The 24,022-nt window shown below is 35.0% G+C and overlaps 1 protein-coding gene across 1 annotated transcript; it reads right to left on the reverse strand.

Moving 5' to 3' along the window:
• Nucleotides 1–1,066: 1,066 nt before the first annotated feature.
• On the reverse strand, nt 1,067–19,457 carry LOC128222069 (glutamate dehydrogenase, mitochondrial-like). The gene is made up of 12 exons (XM_052930857.1): nt 18,933–19,457; nt 13,995–14,195; nt 12,449–12,535; nt 12,242–12,330; nt 10,993–11,091; nt 10,492–10,629; nt 9,420–9,557; nt 6,869–6,949; nt 6,323–6,446; nt 3,607–3,698; nt 2,872–2,934; nt 1,067–2,367 (listed from the first exon to the last, which is right to left on the reverse strand). The coding sequence occupies exons 1-12, from the start codon at nt 19,336–19,338 to the stop codon at nt 2,248–2,250; spliced, it is 1,638 nt and encodes a 545-aa protein (XP_052786817.1). The 5' UTR covers nt 19,339–19,457; the 3' UTR covers nt 1,067–2,247.
• Between the last annotated feature and the right edge of the window lie 4,565 nt (nt 19,458–24,022).

Below are 24,022 nucleotides of genomic sequence, written 5' to 3' on the forward strand. Positions count from 1 at the left end.
CATATAAAATATACCCACACTGCATCGAAACCTAATTATGTCAAGGAGTCAAGCAATATTCTCAGTCCCAAGTACACAAATCATGCACAAAACCTTATGGCTCCCTCAAGGTCATAATTTCACACTTTTTCCCGAACGCGTGTTCCAAAATAATCAAACAATTGAGGTATTAAAATTTTTGCAAGTTGTAAAAATTGCAATGACAGTTGAAAGGCAACTTGATACTTGGTGTGAAAACCGCTTAACACTGTTAACGCATGACTGATATTAAAATTAGTTGATATGCGCTTTTTAGAAGATAATTATGAGAAGTTAATGACGAGAAGTTAATTGTGAGAAATGTAAATGAATAATAAAAATATGAATAAACACTACCATATCGATCCAACATCAGAATCTCTGAAAAGAATTCCTTTTTGTTACTGTCCTTTGCAATATGGCAATCGTGTAAAAATGAAAAAATCTATTCATTTATTGATATTTCTTTTACATTTTATATTTTGTATACATATAGTAAACGACAGCCTTTGAACATATGAGCGATTTCCACTACGCAACACATAGTCTTAGTAAACAGACTACTTCAAACTTAAAATACACTGAAATACATTTCATAACAGATTGGAGAATTGAAAATCATGTTGTTCGAAACATCGGTTCCCTCGAGGTCCAGACTCGGTCCCCGTCGACCTCGAGCGATCGCAGTTTTACTGTACAAGGACTTGTCCTTAATAGACCATATACAAGGATACACATTCATCAAAGAAACTGCGACTGGAGTGTAAATATTTGGAAATGAATGGTTGGATTAGTTTCTGAAGCATATTGCCTGCATTCTTTTTCTCTACAGAACAGAATTTGCCAGCAAAACATACCGAAGTCGGATTCCATTATGCAGTTTTTACAATCATGTACTTTAATATTAAAACAAGTTCATTAAGATACTTTGACGGATTACTATTTTTGGCAGTTAGACAAAATCAAATTGTCACCTCGTTAGAATTTTATCTAGCAAAGCTTTTTTTTTATATTAAAAACTTCTGAAACAAAAACAACAACATCAACACTGATCATCAATTTTATTTTGGGAGAAAAAGGGATGCTTGTTAAATTGACTTAGTACCTAAAAGCAGACAAAACTGTTGACGAAAGCTGCCAGATGATGACTCTAGAATAAAAATATTTCATGTACTGGATGGCAGCATGACTGAATGACATGATACGTATACACCATATTCAACTAGTATAATCTATATACATATATGTGGTAAATTGAACATGTTGTGGCCATCTTATCAGCGAGCGAACCACAAAATATCTTCCTCTGAATGCTAGGTTAGTGCTAATAGAGTGCTAGGGGAATTACAACTCGTGTAACCTTTTGATTCAACCTATACAGCTTAACAACCAAGTATATAAACTTGATTGTATGATTTACTCATTGATATGTAAAGATATAAACCTACATGTAAGTTAAACCTTTACTTCATCTCAGGATACAATGTGACATTTACAAATCAAAATATACATGTACCGGTATACAGGATTCGATATTTGGTTGGAAAGTGTATCAAATTTGAAGCAAAATAAGTATGCTACAATCACGAGGGAAAACAAGCTGTATCACAGATGTCAATTGTAACCAAGTAAACCATCTTGATATGACAACATATACTTAGTCTTGCATACTAAAATATATTTTTGAATTAATGTATTTGAAAATAAAAATCTGCTTAAGTTTACTTAGGTATTTCAAGGTCATTTACATACAAACGAATGTAACACAAACATAGTTCCTTAAAAACACATTCTATGATCAGTGAGGTATGCATTGTACATATATTGCTGTGACATCTGAGAGATTCAAAACTTGAAAATTCTTTATTCACAAATATACAGAACATGAGAGATTCCTGTTGATTAAACCTTATTACATTTTAGTAATATGTAAAAAAGAATTTGATTTTGTCAATCAAGATACATAGTACAGTTACTTTTTGTTATTTTTTTCAAGATGTGGAACACATTATTAAACAACACTTCAAAGACTGGACAAACAATATAAGCAGAAATAAACAATCAATAATCCATTCTTATCAATGAGAAGAAAAATAAAATAATAAAACATCCACATTTACAGCCACACTGAAACATTTATGATCAATTTCCACTGTACATGTCCCCCCTCTCATTGTGTACCTAACGCTTACACAAGGGTGTCCATCATGGCAACTACGCCCTGTGTAATTACGTAAACGTGAGACCGGCATCGTTGTACACGCGGAAGATTTTCTCAATCGCCATGATGTAGGATGCAGTTCGCAGGTCCAGCCCTAGGTTATATTTCATCGCTGTTCGCATGATGTTCTGAGAATAAATGAATGAGAACAATATTAACTATACTATACAGAAGCTTACCAAAAAAAGATCAAACTAATTAAGTGTTACTAGCAAGCAACTGCTATTGAGACAATAAGTAGTAATGTTTATATTCCAGAGCCTGAAAGAATAGGAGACATACAGGATGTACAACTGACTTAGGTCAAGTTAACAAAAGGGGCAATAATTCATTTTATCAAATCAACAATGAAGATGACAACAATAATGATCACATGACAAATAACAGCTCAGGGCTATTCTGTTCAACAGACAACCTGAAATCCCAGTCTGTCATAATTCAGTCCTTTTTATAGCCAATTGAAGTAGGAATGATATTCCAGCAGTATCTTGTCAAAACTGGGAATTTAGCTTCATTTAAAAGAACTTTGCCATAGGCAATGATGGGTCAATGGGTCAAAATATATGACCCGTGGGATGCCTACAGAAATTGATACATGTATGTAGTTTGTACATGTGTAGAGCATCACTCACCCTGGCTGACCGCTCCATGGTGTATTCAAGGCCAGAGTGGACGATATCCTTCTCAGACGCACCCTGCAAGTCAAGTGGATCATGTTTGGATTGAAAAAAGTAGGAAGTTTGAAAACTTTTATCAAACAAGTGAGGCATCCAACAACCGTAAGACAATGTAAGACAGAATGAACAGAGCACTATACAATTAATCATTTAAGAAATGGTTATAGACATTTAATATTAACCGTCTAGCGAAATTTAACAGTTACCATTTTTAAGTTCATAAAATGTAAATGAATAAGGAAGGAAGGCTAAGCAAGCAAGCCCAAAGTTATACAGGTGGACATCCTTAAACAACAATTCTGGGGGCAGTTCTATTTCATCAAGGACTCTAGAAGTTAATTTCCTCCCTTCAAGATTTTTTGGACAGTTGTATTTCATGGTTTATCATTTCCCCTAATGTACTTGATTAAATGGCCCAAGGACAGGTATTCATAAAACATATGCTTATTCCTAACTTTTTTTATTGAAGTATCTCACTGGTCATATGATAAATCTTCTTGTTAATGTCAATAACATTTTGTAGACTTTAATCTACTTTCATACCTTATGTAAAAAACACATAAGTATCCTTTTATTTGACTAGCTGGAGATTTAAGACAATCAAATTAAAGTTAGGAAATGACTTATGATGTTTTATGAATACTCGGCTAGATATGATGCCTTTCAGAACAAATGCGGTAGGGTACATACAGCAATCCTCTTTTCAAACTCCTCTGACGGCAAGATGGGAATGGCTCCACCGTTTCTTCCAAACTTGCGCTCTAGTGAACGCTGGACACTGTCTGCAAAAATACCAAACAAATAGCTTTTTTAACATACATGAACTTTTAAAGTTTGATATGGTTTCTTTTTACAAATTTTAACAAAACAAGAAAGCAGCTGAGTGAGCACCAATGATTGTTTTTCTCAGTCAAAAAAGGTGCATAGTTTGGCAATTTTTTAAAATGATAGTTATTGGTCTTCCTAAACATGTACGTATTGTTCATGAAAACATGTGTACCGAGTTGTATTTGAATGTTTCTCGAGTTATGTCAATGGAAAATATTGGCATTACATTGACTTTTCTTCAAACAAGAGGGCCAAGATGACCCTATATAGCTCACCTACATTAAATACTTTAATGGTGCTCTAGACATTTCTATGATAAAACGCAATAACTCTTGGGTGACTGCAACAATTTGGCTAATTATTGAACTTGTCCAAGGTATAAAGCCCATATTTGGTCATGATTGTACAAAGGGTTCTAAAGTTATTGATCTGACAACATACTGGAGACCGTCCACCCAATGCCAGCCTGTAAGCCACAAGTGAAACAAAGGGAATATAAAAACGTGTCTTTGTATAAAAATTTACAAAGGGCCATTACTCTTACAATATTTAAATTGTAGTTATATAACTTGTCACAAAAGAGCACATTAAGAACATGAAGTTTTAAGTTGATATCTTAAATGATTGTAAAACAATAAAATTATTATAAAAAAAAAAAAAAAAAAAAAAAAAAAAAGTGAGGTATACAAAAATAAATGAATACTAATTTTGATGAAGAGTCACCATATTTATATATTATAGGCAATATTGTGAAATGGAGCCAACCATTTCTGAAACAGATTTTCAAAGCTTTCCATAAAGCCCTAGTGAAAACTAGCCCCGCTCCTGGTGGCAAATCACTATGGGGTGAAGAAAGTTGATATATGGTCAACTTAGGAACATTTCTGTGAAATTATTGCAAGATTAGGTCAATGGTTTCTGAAGGGAAGACTTAAAAAGAATTGCCTATAGACATAAATTATGGCAGCCATTTTTTTTTTACAAATCAACATTGGGTGAAGGAATTTGATACAGGGTTACCTTTAGGAACATTCCTATTAATTATTTTGAAATCAGGTTGGTGGTCTGAGAAGCATTTCAAAGGTTTTCCTTTCTGTTGCCATGGCAACCACAGTTCTGCATGGAACCACTTTTTTAAAGGAATCTGGAAGAGGACCACCCAAGGAACATTCCTGTGAAGTTTGGTTGAAATTTTCCCAGATGTTTAGGAGGAAAAGTTGTTAGAAGAAAAAAATAGATGATGGACGGACAGAGGGATGACAGACAATCACAATGGCTCATGCTTTTTGTTCTTTTCCTCTAATAAACTTAGCTTATATTTACCAGATGGTAGGTTTTGCGATCACTGTGACATTTATGCTTTACACAATGACTCCAATAATGAAAGAACTAAAAAAAAATTCATGCCTAGATTAGATCAAAATAACAATCTGAAAGAGAAAAATTTCTTCATGATATTGTAACGTGAACCCTTACGTAGACGACTCAATTTATACGTTTGATTTGTTGTTTACCTTATTTCATGTGAAATGGACAGCAGATGCTCCAGTTGACATTTAAATTTACTAGATACAGGACCAACGATCGTGACATGTGTAATAACTTTTATTTACTCATAAATAAATATCAATCCTTGCAAACAAATATGATACTGTAATAATATTACTTTGATTAAAGAGTAATTGTGCTTTTAATGATAACGTTCCTTTTATCTATCATCTATAATGATATAATATAATATTTACATTGCTGCAGGGTGGCTCTCTGTCTTGTTAAATAAACTTGTATGAAAAGATTTGAAAGTTAAGTTTTTAAAGTTTCCAATATGGCCGAAAAGTTGTGAAAGCTGGCGTCTGCTGCGCGGTCTTGTATTTATGCTTTCCCGCGCCTTGATACTTGGTGATGAGGACATGGCAATCATTTGCCCCAAAACCAATCAGAAACCCGGAAAATCCAAAATGGCCAATCTCATCCAATCAGCAGCCGTGCGGAAAATCCGTAGATTGTAGTCCTCCGCCACATCAAATCTAGTGCCACGTACGGAATCCGGACGAAATCCCTATGATACGTACTGCGGTCACGTAAGCGTGATCCACCGTGACGTTAACAACTTAAAGTAATGGTTTAACGTAACCTTGTATTACAGAGGTATAGCATTTTACCTATAAAGCATGTTTTACGAATAGAGATTATTTCAGTAAAAGAGGCCGCCCCAAAACAAACTGTTTTTACTTCCGTGTTTCAATTACAACGTGAAATTACTAAATGGAATGACATAATTAAGAGAGTTTAACGTAAGTACATTAAACTATAACCATGAGCTATTGTAAAGCCACTGACCGGTGTATGCAACACAACTATTATTGCAGGTAGGGGGAAAAGTAATGTATTTTCGCGGCCAATGAAAGTTACTGTTGACAACAAACGCAGGCAGTATTTTAATATACTTACTGGATAAATCATGTTGAATATTATAAAATGTAAGAAGAGTTTGGCAAATATGCATAGTCAATTACATTACAATATCAAATCTGGTTTGCTTTCGGCTATTTTCTTCCTTAATCATTTTGCTACACACCAAGGAGGTAGTGGTTGGAGTCCTTTTCGTACTTGAAGGTGAGGCGGCCATAGCTGACGTGGTTGAGGTTCTTGAGCCACTCAAAGTATGACACCGTCACACCACCGGCATTCAGGTAAAGGTCCTAGCAAGATAAGACAGCTGTCAAGTACATGACCTTACAAGATACAAGATATATTACTTTATTATATTAGTTAAGATTTTTTTTTTTTTATGGATGCCGTATAGGTTGGTTCCTTTAATAATTTCCCTTTTTTAAATTTTAAGATTTTACGATGCTTTCATTTTCAACATATTTTTTCTTCTTGTGTTAAAACTAAAAATTTTAGGACATTTTCCTAACTTTAATATCAATGTAGCTCAGTGAATTTCAGGACATTAATAATGGTATAATCAATTGTATTCACTATTAAAACAAGCTCTGTGACATTTTGATTAATCTGATATTTTGTTTTCAATGTTTATGGTATCCTTTTTGAAATACACATTCGGGCAGCAAGTTACTGGTTATCAACACAGCAACTTGGGATGATGAGCTTTACTCACAGGAATAACAAGGACGTTCCTCTCCAGGAAAATCTTGTCAGCCTCGATTGTTGTTGGCCCGTTGGCACCTTCCGCGATGATCTATTTGACAAACCAGATTTTAGATACATAGTTTAAATAATAAATTGAAAACAAAAGACTTATCAACAAAGCATTTTCTTTACACACAAATTGAATGTAAAGAAAGACTTCCCAATTACATGAAAACTGAACAAGTCTGCTCATGTATTATTTTAGTTTTGCTACCGGTAATATCAAGATTGTACTCTATTGAAGATGGATCCCTGTTCTACAGTCTCATAATCTAAACTTTAATTTAAACTGCTGCTGAATAAATCTTCAACTACTGGCTAGGTGTCATTCAATTGTCTGTTTTTTCCAATCTAATCAGAAGACTTCACAATTATTTGGTTAATATTGTTGACACCAAAGCTCTTGAGGTTTGAAAATTCAAAAATATTTAATGCGAGATGCTTTTTATGGTATGTATTAATGTAAATAACACTTTACGGTAATATCAGGAATTTGCAAGCTTTTAAATTGTGTTACTGCCTCTGAGAACACAATGGAATAATAACAAGCAAGACCTAGTGTGACACAATTATTGAATGAGCTTGTAAAGTAAAGTATTAGTGGTGTTGGGATAGGAGTTTATATGGTCCATGTTATAGCTTTACCCCACCCACCCCAAGATGAATTAGAAAGCCTTAAGAGGGCAACTCACACAGACCAGTAGATGAGGTGTACGGCTGAAGATAAAGTTTTGAACCAACTAGTGGTTGTGTAACAAGATGAATGACATCTAAAATGTTACACAACAAAGAAGAGAGACGATGGAGGACCAGCCTCGGTCGAAGGTTTACTCAATTCTGTTGCATTGCTTCAACTAATCATCTCCTAGGAAGGTTCAGAACATTTTTGGGTTGAGCAAATATGACAATGCTGAAATTTTTAAATAAAACTCTTTCAAAAAATGAAAACATCAATTCAATATTTTTCATTGTTTTGGAATTTAAGTCCATTCAAATCAAATGTCAGCGCTCACAGGGCTGGGATGCAATTTCCACGACTAAATCTTTTTTAAAACATCTCATAAAATGGAAAATTGTTTGTTTCAGTGTAAGATCCCAATATAATTCATGAAAGTAAAAATTTCTTAAACTAGAGCTGTCACAGGAGTGATGAATACTCCCAAATGCCGCCTGGACACAGGAATGGCAAACCATTCCTTTGAAAAGAGGCCATAACTCCAAGGTTACTGCACACTGCATCTTCTTTTATCATGCATGTATTGTTTTATTTAAATCTGTTGAGTAATTTAGAAGTTACACTGCTGACAGGAAAAACTAGCTGATGCTCTAGCTGATCTCTTCTGGAATAAGACAAAACTGTTTTTCTATTTTCGTAACAGTGCACAAAAACCTTTACTCCACTGGCCCCATTTTCAATCACAAGCATTGTCTTCACAGAGGCTGCCTATACAGCAAGTTTCATCACAATATCTCATGCACAATTAAAGTTATGAAGCAGAAACCATTTTTCTATTTTTAGTAACAGTGACCTTGACCTTGGCCCCACTAGGCCCAATATCGAACTTGACCTGTATCTTCTGATGTTACACCTGTGTACCAAAAAATGTTCAAACCTGTCAAGCCTTTGAGTTATCGTCCGGAAATCATTTTTCTATTTTAAGTAACAGTGACCTTGACCCCACCAGCCCCATTATGGAACTTGATCTGTATCTTCTGATGTTACACCTGTGTACCAAAAATTGTTCAAATCCGTCTAGCCTTTCATGAGTTATCGTCCGGAAACCGTTTTTCTTTTTTTAAGTAACAGTGACCTTGACCCCACCAGCCCCATTATTGAACTCGACCTGTATCTTCTGATGTTACACCTGTGTACCAAAAATTTTTCAAATCTGTCAAGCCTTTCATGAGTTATCGTCCGGAAACCGTTTTTTTATTTTTAGTAACAGTGACCTTGACCTTGGCCCCACCAGCCCCAATATCGAACTTTACCTGTATCTTCTGCTGTTACACCTGTGTACCAAAATTTTTTCAAATCTGTCTAGCCTTTCATGAGTTATCGTCCTAAAACCATGAAAACCGACAGACCGACCGACTGACCGACAAGCTCACTCCTATATACCCCCTCAAACTTCGTTTGTGGGGGTATAATAAAGCTTTTAGTGTTCATGAGGTGACATCTATTACGATCTTCATGAAGATTCATTGCACAACTAGTCAAATAAGCTAAATATTAAGTGATTTGATCTGTGTGTTATGGTGAAATGAACTTATTCACTGTACAAAATTTTGATAAACCACAAGAAATAGATTTCCTGGAAAAATTAAAAACCTTTTAAGTAAGGGAAAAAAACTTTCCGTTCCAATATCAGTTCTGGCATATTTCAGTCAATGTTTGTGCCATTTGAATGAATAACAATTCTATTTAAACAACAAAGCCCTTGGTTATACAATATGAGACACACATAATACGGTGCATGTACCACTCCTTGTAAGCAAAATGAATTAACCCAATCCCATACCTTGGCCTTGACCTCATGTGCGTTTTCCTTGGTAAGCTGTTTCTCGCTGGCGGCAGGTACAAAGATGTCACACTGTTCTGTGATCATGTTCCCCTCATAAGGCTGGGCCAATGGGTACCCAACAATCGTGCCGTTCTCCTGAATGGATAGATGAACATGTGGGCTATTTTAGATTTAAACTGTTCAACAGATGAATTAGTTTAGGTTTACGGTTCAGTAGAGTCAGATGTTTTGCTATAAATCAAGTTCTTCTAACATTCGTTAACTTTTCCAAATTTTTCTAAAATTTCATTTAATTCCTTGTAGGTAAAAATAATAAACAAGAGCGCCAACTGTCACAAACTATCTCCATACTAAATTACGGCTGGTTATCAAACATGCCGGAAATATTCTGCCCATACACATTCTGACCAAATTTGGTGATGACTAGGCAAAGGCTTCAAAAGTTATCGAGTTGACAACTGACAAGACCCATTTTAGGTCATTCTATAATAAAAGGCCAGAGAGCCTTAAGCAAAATGACTGGTTATCTAATTTGTCCAAGATATTTTACCCATACACATTCTGACCAAACTTTGGTGCAGATTGGACAAGGCTTCAAAGGTTATTTCTATTAAAAAGGGTGATAACTCTCAATTTTCTCGAGGGTGGTGATCAAACTTATTTATGATATTATGACAATTCACATTCTGACCAAATTTCGTGATGATTGGACATATGCTTCTTAAGTTATTGATTGGACAACATACATACATCCCACCGTTCCCTGCAGGTGAAACTATATCTGTCAGGTTCTCTGACTGGGCATTTCAAATTGATATTTCAGTGTTTGAAATAGCAAAATAACGATTTTATATGTATCAGGTTTTGAAATTCAAACTTGCTCTCACTTCTAAATCAAACATCACTCATCAGCGCACGCAGGCTGGGACAAAATTTCAACAATGTCATTTATGAAATGAGGTTCAAGTTTACATACAATAATTCATCTAACCGATATTTTCTTTTTTGAAAACAATTAGTCTATCATGTTATAACCAACTGATAAGCTTGTAATAAGTCATGTTCTTACGATCTTGTAATCTTCCAGGTCACGTGGGTTTAGGCCGTCGGCGTTGTAGATGGCTCCATCCCACTCCATAATGCCGATCACCTTGGCCCCTGCACGGTGTAGGTAGCGCATTGAGTGGAGACCAACATTTCCAAGACCCTGGAGATAACAAACTATGGTGAAACATAAGCATGATTTTATATCGTATAGTCTAAAAGCAGTACTGCAAGTCATTAAAGCATACAGTTACTATTGTGTTATTTAGAGTACCTGGTAGGCAGTAGTGGTTACCTAAAATGCCATGTTGCAAAACCTTCCATCCAGTAATGGCTATAACATTTCATACAGATGTTCTGCCACTTGCTAAAATTATCTCCGTTTGAAAAGTTTATTCTTATTCATGCATGAAATGTTTGTAAAAACTTTCATACCAAGCATGTTCTTTCTCATCTCCAGTAATACACCATATACTGGATCAACATTGAAGAGGCTGTGCAAAAACCAAGTGATAGTAAGGTGTACCTGTATAATGACGGTCTTGTCAGCGAATCCCGGGGCGAGGCCCACCATGGACATATACGACGCCTCCATGATGAAGTTTTGTATACCATGGAAAACACCCTGCAAAACAAGACAAATAAATAGGAACAAGGCATGCCAAATGATTGTAAAGATATTTATAAATTTCTGACATGAATGTAAGGCTCCACAGTTAATAGAATTACATATACAGCTTGTTTTTACTGTAACAGTAGTATTGCTAAATGTAGCAACCAATTGACTCGACGCCAAACCTGAACCACCCTGATATAAATATTCACAAGAGCGGTCACAGACAGCTATATCCCCCGCCTCATGGGGGCATTTTTTGTAACGAAAGCCAATCAAAAAGGCAATAAATCTTCCTAAAATGGTTGAATCGCGAAAGCCTGACAATATGCGCTGCGTCACTATATAGTCATCAATCTGTGAAAGTTGGGTAGAAATCGCATGAAAATCGTAAGAGGAGTTGCGAAGAAACCAATTTTAAATGTAAAATAAGCAAAGGGCAATAACTCTTTCAAAAATGGTCGAAGCCCGACAATATGCGCTGCTTCACTTTATGATCATCAATCTGTGAAAGTTTGGTAGAAATCACATGAGAAATGTAAGAGGAGATGCAAAGAAATGAATGTGGGACGGACGGACACACAGACTCACGGAATCACGCCTACCATAACTATATCCCCTCCCCTTTTCAAGGCGGGGGATAATAACTGTTAGCCCAATAAAACGTTTTAATAGTCACAAAATAATCCTGGACAAAAAGGAATAAGGATTCAATATATTCTTCTGTTAAACTACCGGGGTAAGAAGGTAATTATCAAGGGCGGTCATAATTGTTATATCATTTCTTTGTCCTGTATACACAGATACGAGGAAAGATCCAAAATAACAGACTTTTTTATTTAATAATTCAGATTTTATTAGCTATGTTATGGTTTTATCATTGGCAGTCGGAGTCCTTGTAGAATAGACAGATAAGAATTTAAGGATAAAATGATAAACATTGACTAAGAGGTAAATGTTTAAATCACTATAGTAATGCATACCTGGAGCAGTCAAATTTTATGGTTATTTAGTGTATATACTATAGTTTAAAACACCATTCAACCATGAAAATACTAGTTGCTCTGCATAATTATAGTGAAAAAATAACACTTTAATATGCAATATGATGTTTAGTGCTTAAATGAAGTACAGTGTTAAGAAATCCTTAAAGTCTACTCACTCTTCCAGTGGCTGAAGTTCTACCATGGATACCACCTTGAGTGATCGGCTTGCCAGTCACACATGCATAGGCGTTGATGTTACCGTGACCTTCAAATACACGGTGATTTTTTTTATATAAACTCTTTGTTTTATTCTACTGTCAATTCAAATCAAGAAAAAGAGGGGAAAAAGTTCATAATTCAATATTCACTGTTTTTAATCTTACCTAGAGTGTTTGCAAATGTGTCCGCAATCCAGCTCATTTCCCGCTCCCCAGTACCCATGTCCGGGGCAGGGACATCAATGCCTGGTCCTGGAAAACATCGTTATCATTGCCCCAGGGCTCACGCTTGCCTCAATTTTTATGTATTGATATTTTCAAAAATTGCTTTTCTGTTTATCTATAATGATCTCAGAATTGGTAATTATTATTAAATAGAAGCAAACTAGAAATGTGTCCATAGGACACGGATGCCCCCACTTCGATTTTTTGTCACAGAAAATAAGCCATAATGATTATTCAGGATAATCTGCACATATGGGATAAGTTGAGTTGAGTTGGGTTTTACGGCATCGCAAGACTGTATAGGTTATATGGCGCCATTCATCCTTTTCAAAAATTAGATCGGATAAGATATTTTTTAAGTATTGTTGGGAAATAAAGGGCCCTAACTCCTAAATGATTAAAGCGATTTCCATGGCTATCGAACTTGATCAAGATATTATGGTCACAAACATGTGTTAAAAGTTTGGTGAGGATTGGACAAACAGTTTTCAAGAATTAGATCGGAAACAATCTTCGGGACGTATTTTTCAAGTCTTTTTTTGCAAATAAAGGGCCGTAACTCCTAAATGACAAAAGCGATTTCCATGGCTATCGAACTTGATCAAGATATTATGGTCACAATCAAGTATGTAAAGTTTGGTGAGGATTGGACACATACTTTTCAAGAATTAGATTGGAAACATATATTTTTGAAGTATTTTTGGCAAAAAAGGGCCGTAACTCCTAAATGACTAAAGCGATTTCCATGACTATCGAACTTGATCAAGATATTATGGTCACAAACATGTGTTTAAAGTTTGGTGAGGATTGGACAAACGGTTTTCAAGAATTAGATCGGAAACAATCTTCGGGACGTACGTACGTACAGACAGACAGACGTACGTACGGACAAGGGCAACCCTATATGCCGCCACTTTGTGGGGGCATAAATAAAAAAGGAAGAAAGGGCATTGTCTCGTGCAAGAATTAAGTTTTGACTTGATCATAATTCTGTTCGCTCTAAATTTTCCATAGTTACAGCAGTTTAGTCCAATGTATTCCCATCTGCATTTTGTCTAAAGATATAATGTTTACTTTTAATACATAGAAAAATGTTATTAATACTAACATTCGGATGATTGTTCAAAGCTTTGTAAAAGTTAACAACATTGTTAACGTCATTGTTAACTTTCAAAGCCTTATACTGCTCTGAAAATTTAATAGATACACCTGAGACCTGTTTACAAGATTTGAGACAGCTTTTTAAGCTTTTTTATATTTAAATATGCAAGTACATAATCCAATATTTCATGATTAAAAGTTAACAAAAATTTATAAAATACATAGTTAACTAAAAAACCCAGCTCTGAACAATCGGTCAATTGTATATGAATCAAACGGAATGTTCTATGCACCTCATAAAAGAGAAATGAAAAAGCAGTACTTGCGACATAGCGCAATATGCTGTTGAAGGAATAAGTCATGCCAATTATATATATGTATGAACCTATAAATCCTTTCTTTGCTAGCTCCACTGTGAGTCTGCGGGTGATTTTCTCCAGCTCTGTCTCAGAGTACTGTTTAGGGTCGATCTTCACACCAGCCTTTGCCCCTCCAAATGGAACGTCCACAACGGCACATTTGTATGTCATCAGCTGAGACAAGGCCTTCACCTCATCATCATTCACATCCAGGCTGTAACGTATACCTGGAATAGTCACATTACTTTAGGTCTTCAAAGTCACAAACTGTTAATGCCCTCTATCTATATGTGTAGATTATTAGACTACCAGACAAGTAGTCTCAGAGTCTTGGACTACAGATTATCTTATAGGTTGTATCCATGGCCATAAAATATTCAATTTCGTGCCAAAATAAATGTTTTACTCAATTAAAAAAACAAAACTTGAAGAGATAGAAGGAATTTTCTTTTTACATAGAAATTTGGAAAAAAGGTATAATACAGGTGTAATTGTAACAATGGAACTTCATTGAAATCAGAATTTCTACCATTCCTTTACATTGCTAGACAAGCAATTTTGGGCAGTTATGTGTTCATGTTCTAAATCTGAGACAGGTGAGACACTTCACCTTTCTGTTATCTAAATACATGTACATGTATGTAAAGCCTGACTTCTGTCATTATTTTTTTATTGTAAACATTTTCTATAAACATATTTATTTTTGAATTTAAGGTTTCTTCCAGCTGTGATTTTAGAGTAAAAATAATATGACATTATGAATATAGTATTTCTTATTATAATTCCTTTTGTTCTAATGCAATTTGCATACAAACAAGAGCTGTCAACGAGACATTGTGCTGGACTATTCCACCACTTTACTGTTTAAGGATATCAAAGTTTTCATAAAACAAGCATGGATCACTGAAAAATTACATAACATGCAAAACCTGGTATAATAAAAGGCCATCATTTGCATTATATGCAAAAAAAACACAACTTAATTAATTACATACAATGGATGGTTGAGAACCCTTGTATAAAGTTTTTATGCAATACAAAATGTGCATGATGCATTTGAGAAGCTGACGCTGTGGTGAGTATCAGTATGATATATCTTCGAAAAGTATTTTGTTTTGATTCAAGGTCAACTTTAAACAGTAGCTGTACAGTGATGATGTGTGGAAAGATCACAAAGTCTAATGTAAATGTATATGCGACATATTCTGCCATCCAAAATTTGGATCCTGTTTTGAGATATCATATTTATATACATTGTACTAAGTGATCTTTCATGATTCAGCATTGCATCATCACACCCACTCATGTATACATACATGTACATTCAGCTATATTATTAAAGGCGCATTATATAGGTTGAATAAATGATGCAACTTTTTTTAATTTGAATGCATTAAACAAAACAATGCATATGATTGAGGTACAGTTAAAGAAACATTAGCCTTTATAAATGGGTTTTACGAATTAACTTAATCCTTAATCCTTAATCACAAACATTTTTTTTATCATAAAAGTGAAATGAGTTAACCATATATTGTGCGCCTTTAATACAATGAATGTAAACTTTACATTTGGATCAAGTACAGACTTTATGATAGTATTGCATCATCGCTTTGCCCTTTACATGAGTGGTTTAACCTTTGTACTTGTCAGCAGGTAGCTAGGATTAACATAATTTTTTGCACATTCACTCAAAGACTAACAAATCTTGATTCTTTTATTTAATAAAATGATAGGTTTTAATTTTAACCTTATATTTATTGAAGTCTTCAGGAAATAACCTCACCTCAGGAGTGCTGAGTGAATGCTAGGACAAGTACGGTAGCATTATTTGGTTGGGGAACAGTACAATGAAATCTGCACATATTAAAGAAAACAGAATTTCTTTATTACGAATTTGGATTTGATCAGTATAATCATACTGACAAAATGATATTACATGTGTACCAATAAGAATAAGGTTTTAGTTATAGAGTTATGAAAATGCTGCACTTAGCACTTTTTTGGTATCACCCTACTGCTGGCATGGAGACCAGCATGGACAGCCTCCTGCTTCTGAAGTTCATAGCATCAAAGGCTGTCAAATATTTCTTTTGCTTTGATTCAATCATACAATGATTATTTCTACTTACAATCTTCACTTATTTGGCAGTTGAAACCTAATAATAATATTACTTAAATATAACTTTTTCGGTTAAATTCTTTATGTTAAAATTCATTACAGCCTGATACCATGTGCCAATTACTCCCTTAGCATTTTGTCCCTCATTGCCAGCACCTTGTCCTTTTTAAAACCTGGCTAAGACCCTAAAGACTTACTACATTGCATGGTGGAAAGCAGAGTATCAAGGGATAGTTGATGAGGCTGCCATTAGAGAGTGGTTTGTTATACCAGCATCAAGGTTAAGTATTCAAATTTACCAAGGTACATGTAAGTGTATTATTTTCTGTAAATGGGTGCTTTATCATAGCATAGTTTGTCATTAACAGTGCTATTATGCATGCCAACATCTATGTTGGCAAATACCTCATGTGTGACATCATGTTGTGTTCAAGAAACTCATATGGTAAACATAATCTATTGTTCAGATAACAAAATCAGAAATTGCCTACTTAGTGTGGTATCAGTATTCATGAATAATAGTACAAAGAATTGTAAGATGAATTGATCCTTTTACAATTTTGATATGGTTTTTAAAAGTGCATTGTAGAATCCCTAAATAGAGTCTGATTATTTAGACAAGTGTGGGTAAAAACCAGCCGCCCTGTTAGCTCAGTTGGAAAAATGTCATGCTAATACACCAGTCAATTGTAACCATGCCCCCCCCCCCCAGGTCAGTGGAATAGCGGGGACTTTGACTTTCGGTACAGCCAAGCCCGAGCAAAATCCCCGCACTGCGATGAAACCCCCGCCAAATGCCCCCGCACCCAGGGACCCTAGGTAAGGCCCATTCCACGCTATATTTGCTGCGAATACAAAGTCACCGCATTCGCCCTACACTGCGGGGCTACCTGGCTATCCCCAGTATAACCCCGGACCTGGGGGGGCCATGGTTACAATTGACTGGTGCATAATGTTCATGCTGTCATGTGTTCAAGTCTAGCACAAAGCTAAGATTTTCTCCCAGGTTCATTTTATAGCTGTTGGGAGTTAAAGGCAGGAGTGCCTGGAAGGGGTCACGGACACTACGGACCATGGACATTACGGACCAGACATTACGGACCAGATTTAGGGACACTACGGACCAGATTTAGGGACATTACGGACCATCTTCAGAAACTTACGGACCATCATTTATAATGTTTTTAAACATTTTTTTTTAATTTATTCACTCATTGGTCTTAAATTTGTTAATAAATACTTGAATATTAGTGCTCAGTATGAAAATTATCTTTAATGTAACTGAAAAATCCAGGAAATTCCAATGTTAAACATCAATGTATTTTTAATGAAATATTATAATAATTTGAATAATAATGAACGAAATATGTGTTTATCCTATAATTATGATAGTTTCTTGGAATTTAAACATAGCCTATCATATGCCTACCTACCTAGTGTGTATTTACATATCCATATTTTCCTTGAAACTGTTACCGTTTTCGAGAACACTTCTGCAATGTTTCCAACATGTACACAATACGACTGGAAGGTTATAGTTCCATTTATCATTTTGGCTCAGATTTAGTAGAAAATGAGATAAAAGTTCGGGAAAACCGCATAAAACACTTAAGTTTTGTTTAAATATAACAGGTACAGGTATTTGTGAACAAATATATTAATGATTTTAAAAGATATGAGAACGAAATGAAAATGATAGGTTGCAGCTCCGAGTTTTACAAAGATAGGTTGCAGTTGCATATATAGGCTTCTGTCTTGACTGCGAATTCTTTGACTTATTTTTAGTTTCCAAACCAAAAGTATAACCTTTAACTTTTTTACTTACGTTTGAACAAGATCAACGAATTACACTCGACTGGTTTGTAATGTCAACATGCCAGTCGGATTGTGTATTGAGCCGTGGGTTCAGTGAAAGTGCGCCGTTACAATGGGTTTTCACACTTTTATGATTGCCAATTAAAGGTTGTCAGTATAATGTTTGTTTCTTTTGTTATATACCGCCGATAATTGCGGGTACAATTATAACTAATAAACACTAATTAAGGCAACAGAAATTGCCAGTTTTAAACATCAGTTTGCAAGAATTGCAACAAACACAAATTGTTTATTTAATATATGCTCGATTTATTTTGGTAAATAAACTGTTTTGGAAAATATTTCTGCTCGATTTATTTTGGGAAATAAACTGTTTTGGAAAATATTTCTTCTGTTGCTTTTAACTGATTTAACTGCCGATCTTTCAAATTTCGTTCATTATTGTTCACATAATTGTTATAAATGCATAGGTCTTTAACACCTTTTGGAATTTCACAAGATTTTATATTGAGATCTATTCGAACTTCACGGGATTTTTCAGTTTTATGGAAGATATAACGTCATACTGAGCACTCATATTCAAGTATTTAATAACAAATTATAAACTAATGAGTGATTAATTTAAAAAAAAAAAAATGTTTAAATCATGGTCCGTAAGATTCCGAAGATGGTCCGTAATGTCCCTAAATCTGGTCCGTAGTGTCCCTAAATCTGGTCCGTAATGTCTGGTCTGTAATGTCCATGGTCCGTAGTGTCCGTAATTCCCTGGAAGGATGATTGAAATGTGTGTAAGTAAGAACCAGCTGCCATCCGAGCTTTTGGTGAGCTCAGTTCAAACTGTTGGTAAATTACCTAACTAGTATATGGATGGTCTGGTACAAGCCCACAACATGCATGCTTTTTCTCCCAGGTTTACCTTACCAAGAAAAGACCAACTTTCAGGACATAATTGAACCACTAAGAAAGGTACTTTACTGATTTTATAAACTCCAGAAATAAGAGTCATTTTATATTAGCTGAATCATACCTCCTTTACAAGGTGTTCTGTGTTGGCTATGCTGCGCTCTCCATGCTTCAACGATTTCAACATCCCCATTGTCACGTCGGATAGGAAATGAAAACTTTACAAGATGGTTAACTGGCTTTATCATTTTTAGAATGTTCTTCACCTTCTGTGATTTAGCTTCTTTGGAGGCCTTACCAGGCAGATCATCGATAAGTTTGTCCATAACTAGTACGGCTGCTTTATCAAAAAAATAGTCAACAGTTTCTGAAAACCCAAGGGCTTCTGTATTGACTGCCTCATCTGACATGGTCCTTTTAGAAGTCTCGAACTTGGCACTACCCGACAAATACAAGGGTCTCCCGAGCACATCTTGATATCCAACTCTTTTCGCCGACTGCACAAAGGCTGTTGTAACTCGTCGCATCATAGTTCAAATGTACTTACTAGCATCCACTAATTGACTACTGGAAGACAACAAAAACGAGTTGAAAAATAACTAATACCACTTCGCGATTCTGACCTTGAGTTAACTGAAGGTGTGTTCGATGTAAACCAATGAAATTGCTTGTTACAAAGTCAGCTGTTTTCATGAGTGACGTCACAGGCATAACATGTACATGTATGTTATCCGGATAACAGGTCAAAATAACAAATTTCGATTAAAAGCGGAACTCGGCCATTTTCAATCGAAAACAACATCGGGCCAGAATTTCTCAACAGTTCTTAAAGCATTGGGATTCTTTGTCATTTATGCAAAATACACTTCACTGGCAATAATTTAAGACTAAGAGATACAATTTGCACGTTTAAACATTACAATAAATTGATAATTTACGAACTACTTCTACCGGCATATACATTCTATGTGTACACATGAAGCTAGGTTGTTTCGACGGTAAATGGCCAAGGAGTTCAGAATGAGAGGTAAAGGCACAGTACGACTGAAAAAAGTTTTTTTTGGCGATAGCAAGGCATTAATACCAAAAAACACCCATAAGTTCTGAGTTTTGAACCAGGAGGTTGCATGTATTCGACTCGAGATCGAGGACTTTTGCAGAGGCGCAAGTCGAGTGAAATCGAAATCTACCAAAATCCACGTGAGTCGAATACGACATTCCGGGTCAAAACGCAATATTATTATTGTCCGGTTAGCGCAGTGGTTAGCACACTCGCTTCTCACCTAGGCGACCCAGGTTCGATTCCCGGCTCGGGCGCATGTGAGTTTGGTTCGTGGTCACCAAGCCGGACAAGTGGGTTTACTCCGGGTTCTCCGGTTTCCCCCACAACACAAGACCACACTCTCGCGTAAAATCGTGCCAACGAGAGTGATTAATATAATGTTGTAATAACTTGTTTCACAATCGTTGTAAAATAAATATGTTTAAACTAATATTATTAGCTCTTTTAATATATACATTACTTGTTGCTTGATTTTATAATGTCGGTTTAAATATTGTGTTGAAATTTGCATTGATATTCTCATTGTCAAATGTGTTTTTATGCAATAAAATACTTATTAAATCAAATACATTATTTGTTAAATCACTTCAAAGACCGACGTTTTCATAATAAATGTCGCACTTTTTAGTTTGAAGACGTCAATTTAACATCGCGTAAAGATACATGTTCTTGTTATGACGTGACGTCAGCAGAATGGAATACGGCCGTATTGCACTGCCGGATTGGAATGCGGACTTCCGTATGTTGTGATATGTAAATGCGTTTGGATTAATGATGGATATTAATTACATTGTATATTCTTTTCGGTGGGTAATAGCGATCATTTAAAGCGATTTAAATGTGTTTTATTTAACAATCTGATAATGTTTACTTGCGACAAATTTTCGCCGTTGTGAAAATAGCAAGCCGCACAAACCCAGCAAACATGACCATATCGGACCGATGTCGGCTGAATATCGGCATATCGGCCAGTGTTTGCCGATATCGGCCCGATATGGGCATATTGACTGAAACATTGTATTTGTATTAATACTATATGATTTTAATTCGAATGTTTAAACATTATAACATAATATTTACATTAACACTTCATTCCTAAACGATGGTTGTTGTTTATCAATTGCACTTTATTTCTGTATAAAGTGCAATGGCATTTCCCATCGATATCGCGTGCGTTTGTTCGATACTTCTGTCCTGTCATTGGGCGCAATTATACCAAGGGGCGGGGCATATTTACGGGCGATACTATTTCCCGGTCTCTCCTTGTAAAATCCGGTCTCATCCGGTCTCATAATTCCCGGTTCATAACTTATGGCCCCAGGCAACGGATTGTGTTGCTGATGTTTATAACACGATTTTGACAATCTTATTTGTTTTTAATATGTAACAAAATGGTATAAAATATATGAACATTATGTCTTAATTTATGCAATTTGTTATAGGTCTACACTATTTATGCAATTCGTGTTAAAGGTGTAGAGAAAGATGCGATGGCAGTACAAATGATCATGTTTTTTGCATAAAAGATTGAGGACGGCTAGAGTATGAAGTAACTTAGAATTGCACCTTTTAAATTATGTTATGTCAAAGTTGTTTATTGTTCTTCCTTTTTTGTTTACCCCCCCCCCCCCCTCCAGACATTATATTTTTTTTAAGCATTAATGATTACAATTGAAAAATTCCATGTTTGCATATCCGACTCATATCGATACGATACGATATGTTTATTGCGTAAAACGTTATACAATGTTCATAGCATGTAAACACGTAAATCAATGAATGGAGAAAAAGTACAAAAACACATTATCTGGAGCTAATAGTTGCAATGTTATAACATCCTATTATTGTAAGTATGCGTGTGCTTAGACATTAAAGCTACTAGATGAATAGTGTTAGTTGAAGTTGCGCCATTCTTAAGTAATCAACACATTATGTCTCCATTTTTCGTTTATAATTTTGTGCTATTCGCTAACATTGAATACATTTGAATACCTTCGTCATTATTACACAACTTTAGCCGAATATATTTTATTTGTCAACTTGAAGTTTGCAATAAAACTCTAGCTGTTTAAGAAATCTGATGCTGATTATTTTATTTATTTTTGAATTTGGTTATATGTTATCATCGTATTATTTTTAATCAAGCTTATAAGAGTCTTTGCATAACAATCATTTGTTCTATAAAATTGTCTTTATAATAAACAATATTTTTAGGGTATGAACCGAACAGTAGCCGTGCTTGTGTAATAAAAAACTGGCTAATCCGTTCATCATGCCCTTAACGAGGGACATTCGCTAATCTCTGACACGCGTTGCATAACGCATTTACACCTTTCATGGTATGACATTGTGTATTGTCATAAACCTGTTATGAAAAGTTCCTTGACAAAATAAAATGATAATAAATAAACTTCTGAAATATTCGGAAGGCTATTTTGCAAATGAAATATAACTTACAAGATACAAGAATCTTTATTTAAAGTCGTCATGATCGGTGGAACTACGATGCTCCTAATTTATAAAAAGTAACAAATCTCAGCTTATAAAAGTTCCACGACTTCTATAACAACCAAATGTACATGCCTGTGGTGTCTTTGCAACTGCTAATGCTGTGGATTCTTTTTTTAAGAATGGCTATGTAAATACAAATGTCAATTTCGTTGTAAATGAAATGAGGGAACATCTAGTCAGCTGTCTAGAAAAAAAAACCGTTTCATAAAGAAAATGAAAAATCGCGATCCCTATGAATTTCAAATTAAAAACATTCTGTTCATGTGAAATGCCAGAATTCGTCGACAATTTAGTTATTTGCGAAAATAAAACATGCAGGACAAGATTCCACATGAAATGCGTCGGCATAAGAATTAAAATTAGACGATCAGTTGGCAGAAATACATAAGGCAACTGGTCGTGGAAGTGCATCTGCTGCAACAAAATCAATAGTTAAGCAAAAGAAAAATAATAAAATTCATGAAGTACTGAGTTAACTAACAAATTTGATTTACGTGTAGTCAAGCATTGTTTCTTTTTGTATTACCATTATCAATAGTATACTTATAACTGAATTTAATATGAAAAACACACACACACAATGTGTTTGTTATTCATGACATTAATCTTAGTACATGTGCATAGTTCATGTTTTTATCTTTGCCTAAATTTATTATATGTTATATTGATATAAAATATGAAATAAATGGTGACATAATTATCATCAAATATCTAATGTTGTTGAAAACAGAGACCGGAGGAGACCGGGACCGGGAAATAGTATCGCCCCATATTTACTACGGAACTATTTTTTTCAATGAAATCGTAGTAAAATTTTTGCCAATATTGGCAACATGCAAAACTGTAATCTGCAGTAAAGCAGTTAAAAAAAGATAAGCAACGATAATTTGATTGATTTTAATGTAGATGGTTTCATGATAAATGGAATAGTTGAAGAAACGTTGGTGTTTAAAAAGGCTGTTAAATGTCACGAAAAAGCAAAAACAGTTAGTTCAAAATAACCTCTATGACGGGTGCTTGTATGACGTCATGAGTGATGTCATTGAAAAAGTTTTACATTAAGCTCGATTCGGGCCGCAACATTTCAACAATTTTTATGCCAGTGTGACAATATCTATTATATAGTGCGTACATACATAAACCTACGCGATAACATTTTAAATCCTGTGAACTTTTAACATAAAATGTGCGTACATAAACTGTGATTCGTATATATAATTGACATTTTACGGGCGAAGGTGAATTTTTACTACGCACACCGTGCGGTTCTCCTAAGAAGGAGGGACAAGATATACAACAACAACAACAACAACAACAGCTGCATTTTGTTTCGACGCCATTTTTTGCAGTGTTCATTCGTTTTGAAAGTGTTGTTTTTTCGAAAATTGACTGGATTACTGGGATTATGTACACGCAATGCCTATTGGGTAATCAATTAATTACCTATTCAGTCATACTTTAACCATTGTTTGTTTTGATAACTCATTTAAGCCTGAAAATTTGGTAAACATGTTCTTGATAAAATGAACAGCATCTTCAGCATCAGATAGTCATTCTAAAATGCCGTCCAGGCTTTTTTTTAATGATGGTTAGTTCCAGGCTAACCATCATTAAAAAAAAAGCCTGGACGGCATTTTAGA

Source organism: Mya arenaria, chromosome 2 (genome assembly GCF_026914265.1).
Source record: "Mya arenaria isolate MELC-2E11 chromosome 2, ASM2691426v1".
Lineage (NCBI taxonomy): Eukaryota > Metazoa > Mollusca > Bivalvia > Myida > Myidae > Mya > Mya arenaria.